Here is an 8,529-nt window from a genome sequence, read left to right on the forward strand (position 1 = left end):
ATATATATATATACATATATGTGGGGCCGGCTATTTTTTTTCTGTATATGTGTGGGAACAAATGTAGGGGACAAATGTATTATAGATAGATAGACGTGAACATGTGTATATGTATATAGAGAGATACACACAGTGGTATGGGGAACCTTGTTGAATGTGTTCCGCATGATGTGCCTGTGTTGGTGTGTGTGGTGTATGTATGTTTTGCGGTGTACGTACACCCCTTTTTTCAGTCGACGATCAATGGAGATATGCGCCAGATCAACAAACTCGGACAGATGAGCATGGGAATATCAACAATGTCTTAGATATCTCGAACTTTACTCACTTCAATTTCAAGATTCTCCCGGAGAACGAACAAGTAATGCTGGAATCAACACAAAAGACTTCTATTCATCCTTCTTTCCTTCTTATTCTTAGGAGAGTCCGGTGGTGTTCGTCTTACCTACTCCTTCTCTATACTTTTTCTGTGGCCGTACCTCTTCAATCTCAATCATCAGAGCGTGGCTGCCTCTAGATATATATGCACATATACATGGCTGTATAGGTTGGATCTAGGTGTATGTATGCATAGGGACATTCGTGCACCGGTATATGAAGATGTCTCAAATATGTTGCAGTGTGATCGCGTGCATGTATACATATAGATAGATAGAATGGGTACATAGACAGATAGATACAGGTAGGTAGAGGAGACACACGCATCGAATGGGTTGCTGTGAGGAGATCTTCTGTCTCAAAATGCCCGTTTTGTGTATTTTTGAGGTGCAGAGCTTCTCTGCGTCGTATTCTTGGAGAGATCGGTAGAAACAGATCCTAGATATCTCTGCAAGAAAGTAAAGAAAACTCTCCGATGAAGATTCGAGACAGAGGACAAGTGTATACCGCTCTGGTGAATGCTTTTGGGTCAGTTTGCAAAGAAAGATGTAAAGGAAGAGCGGAAGATGAGTGTTTTGTCTTTTTCTTCTTTCTTTGTCGGATATCTGGAGTGGCTGTTCATGAGGGAGTGTGTGTACATCTGTCTCCGTGCGTAGAGAAGTTTTTCTGATGCTGGTCTGTTTGCATTTTGTATAGACACCCTAAGCCCTGTATCCTTCTCTCTCTCTGGTCATTTTCATCATCATTGTGGGGGGATCGTTGCTGTGGTGTACATACACTCATTTCTCAGGCACGACGTGCGGTGTACAGACAGTGCGTACCCGAGCCAACAGAGTATACCTCTGATGCCCCCGCAATTCCCATTCTACTTAGTAGAAGGTAGGTTCGTTTTACTCTTCTTTTCTTTTGTTTACATTTGTGTACATACGTCGACAAAGATTTCACGGCGGATTGTCACATCGCGCCTCTCCGTCTTCGAGATCGTGAGACTTTCTCCAGTTTCTCATTTTTTCTTCAGTTGTCTTTCGTTATCTCCTCTTTCTTTGATGATTTCCTCAGTGGAGAAAGTCAGAACTGCCCATCTAGAAAGAACGGGGGGCTCTGAAACTCCTTACGCAGCATCAGACAAGAGAGTATTAGTTTGGTCTTGTGAAGGAACACCATGGGTGTTCCGCCTTGCCTTTCTTTCTCTTTGAAAAGGATATGTACCATCCCACATACACGTGGCACTTTCCTGTCAAGTCTTCTTAGCTTTTAGGGTTCACAATGGATCCTAAAAGCTAAGAACGTCCTTTTCTCTCCGGTCTGTATGTATGTGTGTATCGTTCTGCCACTTTATATTGATATCGTAGCTGTTTGCGATCTATCTTTCTATCTGTCGATCTTCTTTCTTTAGTCTATCCATGTATCTGTCGCGAATTCGTTTATCTGTCTGTGTCTGAGCGGTCTTCTCTGTTCCCGTCCATTCTTCCTTTCTTTCTTTCTTCGTTTTTTCCCTTCAGCCCAGAAATTCCTCTGTTCACTTGGAGATGAAGCTGCTTTCTGTTCCTGTCTCCCTATCCTCCTCGGCCTTTCATTCTCATGTGCGCTTGTTTGTGCTCTTCGTTCTTTGGATCTTGTTCTTCTTCTCCCGTCAGTACACAGCCTGATATGGATCCCCCGCCTCGGCCTGGCTGTGGCATTCCTGTACACTGTCTGGCGAATCATCTTTATCATGACGCTTATGCTCCGAGTGTCTTCGGGTGAGATATACACAAGTCTTCGAGAGTCGCGTCTACCTTACGAACTATGAGAGATCCGGAGAGAGTAAGAAATGGAGAGACCTACAGTCACTGTCAATGATTTTCTAGGAGACAAGAAGAAGTTGGAGAAGGGAGAGAAGAAGGAGAGAAGGAGAAGTGTCGAAAAGGTGTACTACCTCGAGTGAAGAAAGACAGTATAGACATGAAAAAGCTTAAAGCGAAAGAGATCTTTGTTAATAGTATAGTAGAAGAGGGTCTGGGGATAGTGGGAGACGTAGTAGCTGAGGTAGCTAGAATTGAATGATCTCGAACTCTGGGGAAGGAGGAGGGAAGAATGTGGGCCCAAGTTCATGAGTATGTATGTACACCTCAGGGTACTGTGAGAGAGGATGACTGAAGAGCTAAACATGAAGTTTTCCTTCTTCTCTTTCTGTCTCAGTCTTTTCTCTTGGGACAGAATAAAACAGGAAGAGGAAATTATCTATCCTCCCGTTACAGAGATATATGGTATAGTCATGAAAAGCTTCGCCCGTGTGGTTCCGTCCACTTGGGTATCTCCAGATTTTTCTTTCTCTATGTAAATACGTACAGTGTCCCGTGTCTTGTAGGTCGTCTGCATAGTGTTCGTTCTTTCAGTTGGGACTTGGCTGTGAAGGATAGCGTTGTGCGTGATAGGACGCCGTTGATGAGAGGATAAGAACAAGGAGGGGAAGAGAAGCAGGAGAAAGATAAGCGAAACACGATATCTCTTCTGGCAGAGGAGATCTGTCGATCGATCAGCTTGTCGGCGCGTAGAAGGGAATACAAGGCAGAGAAGAAGTTCAGTGGACAACACATATATGATGGTAGAGAAGAAGTGACGCCATCTGTTTCTTCTGTGGTGGTAGATACAAGTGACCGACAGCATGTACTGTCGTTCTCATCTCTACGCTGTAATAGAGATGAGGTAGAAAGATCACTTTCGTGGCACGCGCCGAGAATCGTCATCTCACCAAGCTAGCAAGACGTAGGCGGTATGTACACATGGTTTCTTCTCTGTTTATGACGTGTTTTGTGTGTGTCCTTCTTCTTTCGTTCTCAAGTCCACGTACGTCAGCGATTGCGACGACGCACCGGTGGAGCATCGACAACGCCCGACCCACCTCCGGGCAGAGGTCAGTCAGGGCAGGTGGTCTACTCCCCCCCATCACATTGCCGAACTTGGGCAAGCCATGTGTTCGTATGAACATACCGCATGTATATGCACATATATACATATGAAGCTTGGGTGCGTGTTGTTTAATATGGACGGGTAGAGGAGCGTTAATAAAGGGAATCAGTGATTTGCAGACACTTCTCCAGATACACATAACTTCGCTCTCGTTCAACTCCAAGATGATGACGTCTTCATGGCGACGGAGGGAAGGGAGTTGAGGAGAACTCAGGAGTAAGAAGAAGACAGCAACACCCACCTCTCGAGATGGATGACTGCAGTGACTTGGATATATATCCTGTCTGTATGGAAGGCCTGAACACACAGTTCAAGGCTGCAGTATCAGACGCAGAAGTCGAGACCCGTCAAGAATGACGTGATCGTTAAGGTTTTTTGTGTGGGTGTGTATTCTGATGCTGTTTACCAGGTATACCACGTACATATATGTTACAGTCAATCCCTTATACCCATTTCCTGCGGCACCAGAAGATCTGAACCTTGAAGACGGGGAAGATCACTGCACTGCGGCAGCAGAAGCTGCTGCGGGTTTTGCTGCGGCGTATCCTAATCCCTTAACAAATATGTTGATTTGTCGGAGAAAGAAAAAGGAAAGGAGAAGCTGCAGAGCGAGCACAAAGCCTTGAAGTCCCAGGGCAGGGGAGGGAGAACCAAGGAAATTTATTAACGTAGGGAGTAGTCTTCTTTGTCAGCAGGGCTTCGCTGAAAGGCTCTCGACACAGTTGACACAAACTAAAGCTCAGCATAGCACTCACTGCTCATAACCGGGGCAAAGCTTCAGAGGAGAGACTGACGACGGACAGAAGGAGATGCTTTCTAGGAGTAGAGGGCGAAGAACACCTCTCTCAGCTCGCCGAGACAAGACCGGCCGGTCACCTGTATATAGGATAAGAATCATCTTTTATTTTTACCCCATCACAATAGTGATTCGGATCTAGACAGAAGAGTTTTTGCAAAAACCGCAAAAGGGCTCTTGACCCTGCTAGGAGGACGTCTTCTACGCGTCTTTTCTTTGTTCTCATACAATCGACTTTGCACATTCTGTCGGCAGGTGTCAATTGCGTCTTGTATAAGGGCCAGCCGTAGGTACGCTTCTTCCGCGCCAAGGTGGCTTTCGTATCGTGACTACCTTTCCCGCGAAAGAAGGAAGCAAATGATGCACGTGGTGCGATAGAAAGTTGTGTGTCTCCTTTGGACCGGCATTCCCCAAGGTAGCAGGGTTTGTGATGGTAGCTGTCGCCACTCATACTTTGTAACCTGTAGGGAGGGGTAGAAACGCACTACTGCCTCGGCCATCTCTTTTTGCACAGCCCGGATCACTCACTTAGTCTACTACTGCGGGGCTAGGGGAACTGAGGTGCGCCGACGTTCAGACTGGGCAGAAGATTTCGACTGGCCCCGAAGTTGAAGGGGACAGGGAGCGTCCTTTGTAGAAGCAGAATGGGAAACAGCCGGTGCCGCCCCCCTGACGCCACCTTCGGTGCCGCTGCGTACTTCGTCGTTGCCGGGACCCCTCTACCGATCTTTATCCTGCTGTACTTTGTTGCTAATTGACTATCGAATGCTTGTGCGTTTTTTTCAAAAAAAACGTCGAAGCCGCCCTGCTCCGACGGGGGCCGGCTGACTTTGGAGTTCGCGGAACAGCTGCACACGCAGGAGCCACCCCTATGACCAGGCGGCCGAAGCGACCAGATAGTGAGCCTTTGCTTGTCGCCTCTCATATCGGCGTTAAGATAGTCTGGTTTCGGGCGCCTAGACAGACCGCACACTCCTGTTTCCCCTTGCACCAAGAGTTGCACAAAGCGCAGGCGGTTTGACAGAGAGCTTGTCCCACCAAAGGCCAGTAGTATGTTAACGGTCCGGCGTAGTTGTCGGCAACCCTTCCAGAAACGTACGAATCGCTACGGCAGAATAAGCCCTTCTCTTCGGGCACTTACTTGAAGCCCTGCACTATGGACACGGCTTCGGACGATGCACAGGTTGAGTTACAGGGCAGACGGCCGCTCAACTCAATCCAGTTCGGTTATTGGGAACCGCGAAAGTCGTTGTCATCAGCTTCTCACGCACGTGACCCGATGCTCCAGCCGCAGGTCTCTTCCTTGGCACGAACTGAGTGAGGTCCCTGGCCCCTAAGTAGCGACTAGCACGAGTGATTGTAGAAGCAGCTCAACATGCTTGCTGCATAGCCCGGTCGTGGTTTGGTGGCAACGAACTGATGGAGATCCCTGACTAGAACCAGTGAGTGTAGTACCACCTCAAGGTCCTTGCTGCATAGTTCGCTCGTGGGGTGGTGGTCTCGGACTAGATGTGCGCTTCTTTAGTCTTTTTCGCAGTTGATCTACACCTGCCCCTGCGGGTGTACTTGGCTGACGAACCACAGCAGCACTGGGGTGTCTCGTCACTCCACAGCCCATCGATCTCTGCGACTCGCTGTTCGGCTACTGCCATCGCTGCAGGGAAGTCGTATTCTACTCCGGAATCTCTTCTTTTGGAAGATGAGTACAGGCAGCACAGGGCATTGTTTGATCCCGGAAACCTGGCGAACAGCTGGGCCACCGTCCCAGCTGAAATGGGTTGGTTGCCCGGAAGGGAACCCAGCAACCAAGCTGAGTTTCCTGGCCGCCCCCACGATCAACTGAGGAGTACACGAACCCGAATACTCAGCCAACCCAATGTTTCGCTGTGCTCCGCTCAAATGGCTTGTGAAAGGGAAAGCAGCAACCAAGTTACTTTACGTGGCTGCCACGGGTACAGTGGAGACATACAAAATTCAACCCACCGTAGGGCGACGCCGTAACAACAAAATTAAGGGTCTAGGGAAAACTAAACCGGACGACCTGGAAACCATGGAAAGCAAAAAGGCTTACAAAAACATGGGGATGGCCGTGACAGACTGATTCTCAGCCACGCGGCAGGATTCATTTACGTACCAAGGTATGGAGTATGCCCGCACGGCGAATCCGCACGACTTCCCAACTCCAAACAGCATACCTTCAACGACTGCTTTTGCCTACTTACGAGATCGCCACCTTCGTACACTTACAGGCGAGGACGCCCCCTGATCCATGGGTGCACTTCCCCGGACACCACTGACGAAGGGGCTGGCCATCTGGTTCTTAAACATCGATGCCAATTCGCTGCTTTCTCGACCTCACCGATTTGCTCCCAAGTCTGCGTTCATCTCTGGCTCTTGACCGCACATGCAGAGCCCAACTTTGTCTTGTTCAACGTGTACACTTCCCCGGACACCGCCGACAAACGCGTCGTCCATCTTGTTCCTAAACATCAAGACTTTACTGTGAACCCGCTGCGGCCTCGCCCCTCGTCGGGGATGCGCGAAAGTTCGCGTTCATCCGGGGCTCTGCGGGCGGGCGTGCCGTCTGCGCGTTGTATTGTTGTCGCGGGTCAGTTTGGGACCGCTCTCCCTGTGGTCTTGCGACACCACACTGAAACTGTAACAGTTCCATTCCTCCCTAGCAGTGAAAGCGCTGTTCCCCCGTGAGGTCGACGAGGCAAGTCGGAATGGGTGCAGTCTGCACTTGAGTGGACACCTCCATGGTTCTTCTCGAGATGGCACAGCCAAACTGAAGGTACGGAGATCCACACTTTCAGTCACGCTCTAAGCCGACAACAACGGAGTTTGGCTGCCACGCCACTTTGCACAGTTGACACAGTCCGCGCCGGGTGTTCACACAGCGAGTGCCGGGGTTCTTTTCAGTGCGGTACGCCGCCCTTGGTTCACCTGACGATATCAGTTTAGTCGTCTTCCTCCTGTTCGGATTCGTGAACGGTATGGGGACCTTCAGTTGATGTGGCGGTCGATTTGCGCGACAAAGCTTTATCCACTGCCTCCACAGGAAAGATGCGTGAGCGTTTGCCCTCTCCAGACCGGTAAATTTCCAGCAGCGCGAAGGCTATGCATGTGTCGATGGCCTTGCCGACCTCCTTGAGCTTATCCAGCACAGCCTTGTACTGCTTCGAGGTCGAGGAGGAAGCCCGCTGTCGGTCGACTTCGAGTATGGCCGCAAATTGCCCGAGAGGTGCTGTCACTTCCTTCTCAATTAGGCCGATGAGACGAAACAGACTCTCTTGGTCTAGCTCTTGGCGGACCTCATCTTCTTTCCAGCCCAGGAACTTCGCCGCAACGCTCACCGGGCCGGTGTTCCTCAGGGCTTTGCCGAAGGACTTCAGCCCATCGAGGGCTTTACTAGACCACCGTTTACCGCGAACGACGATGTTGCGAGTCTTCAGATAGGATATAGTGTCATCCAGCTTCGTCGAAATATCTGTACATACCAGGGGCAGCTTCGGCAGTTCGAGGCGGAAAGAGGACGCGACTGTTTCCAGAAAGCCGATAGCCATAGCCTTAGAGGCCACTTCGGCCGCAAGAGAGTCATTCGACAGCAACTCCCGTCCCTCGCTTGTGCTGGCAAGTTCGTTGACCTGAAGAAACAGAGCCTCTTCCGTGCCCGGCAACTCCCTCATCGGGTTTTCCCTTAGCTGCTGTAGGAGACGACCCCGGAGGGCCTCCACGCTGGCAGCGTTCGTCGAGGAAGTTCTTTCGCTTGTCTGTTCGCTGCGCTCTTCGCTCGCCTCCGGGCTCGCTGCTGCTGACGCTGCCGCCACTATAATCAGAAAAGCGAAAGTGGCAGCACGGACCGGTGGGCGCTTGGCGCCGCCCGCTCCAGGGTGAGCACCAGCGTTCTTCGTTGGCATTGCCTCACCTACCAATCCTTGCAAAAGGGGTGTGTTCTGAAACATGGCTGAGGCCCAGCTCAGCTCTTTCCAAAAAATTTCACAGCTGTAAAACTTAACACCTGCTTCACTGTTCGAAAGAAACGAGTGTTGGAGACACAACTGTCGCCGCAACGTAGTGCCGGCTGTCCGGCACCGCCGGACTCAACCCGGTGCAACGGCGATCCCTTTTGAAGCAAAGCAAACGCCTCCAAAGTAAACACGTTCGTGTCCCCTGACTAATGCTCCCCCAAACTTAACGAAATTTGTACACGAAACGCACCGGAACGCGAACTGCCCAACTCGGTGCACGGAATCAGCTGGCCCGGTTGGTAGCACACCAGCGCGCGGGCCCGGGAGAGGTGGAGGCGCCGGGTCGGAGGCCTCCGGAAAGAGTCACCTGCAACGAAAGGCACTAGGAGTTACGCTCCGGTCGCCCGTTTTTGTAACGCCCGCGCTTTGACT

General features: G+C 50.5%; 2 protein-coding genes across 2 annotated transcripts; one reads left to right on the forward strand and one right to left on the reverse strand.

Annotated features, from left to right (window-relative positions):
* Positions 1-145: 145 nt before the first annotated feature.
* Positions 146-3,956, forward strand: CSUI_008817 (5 -amp-activated protein kinase subunit beta-1 family protein; the record flags this gene model as incomplete). The annotated part of the gene is made up of 5 exons (XM_068068941.1): positions 146-361; positions 1,169-1,257; positions 1,881-2,120; positions 3,203-3,274; positions 3,740-3,956. Exons 3-5 carry the CDS (start codon positions 1,960-1,962, stop codon positions 3,954-3,956), a joined length of 450 nt encoding a protein of 149 aa, XP_067919082.1. The 5' UTR covers positions 146-361; positions 1,169-1,257; positions 1,881-1,959.
* A 2,162-nt stretch (positions 3,957-6,118) lies between these two features.
* CSUI_008818 (uncharacterized protein) lies at positions 6,119-8,529 on the reverse strand. Its single transcript, XM_068068942.1, has one exon. It carries the CDS (start codon positions 8,089-8,091, stop codon positions 7,087-7,089), a length of 1,005 nt encoding a protein of 334 aa, XP_067919083.1. The 5' UTR covers positions 8,092-8,529; the 3' UTR covers positions 6,119-7,086.

The sequence above is a fragment of the Cystoisospora suis genome, assembly GCF_002600585.1.
Source record: "Cystoisospora suis strain Wien I chromosome Unknown contig_5062, whole genome shotgun sequence".
Classification (NCBI taxonomy): domain Eukaryota; phylum Apicomplexa; class Conoidasida; order Eucoccidiorida; family Sarcocystidae; genus Cystoisospora; species Cystoisospora suis.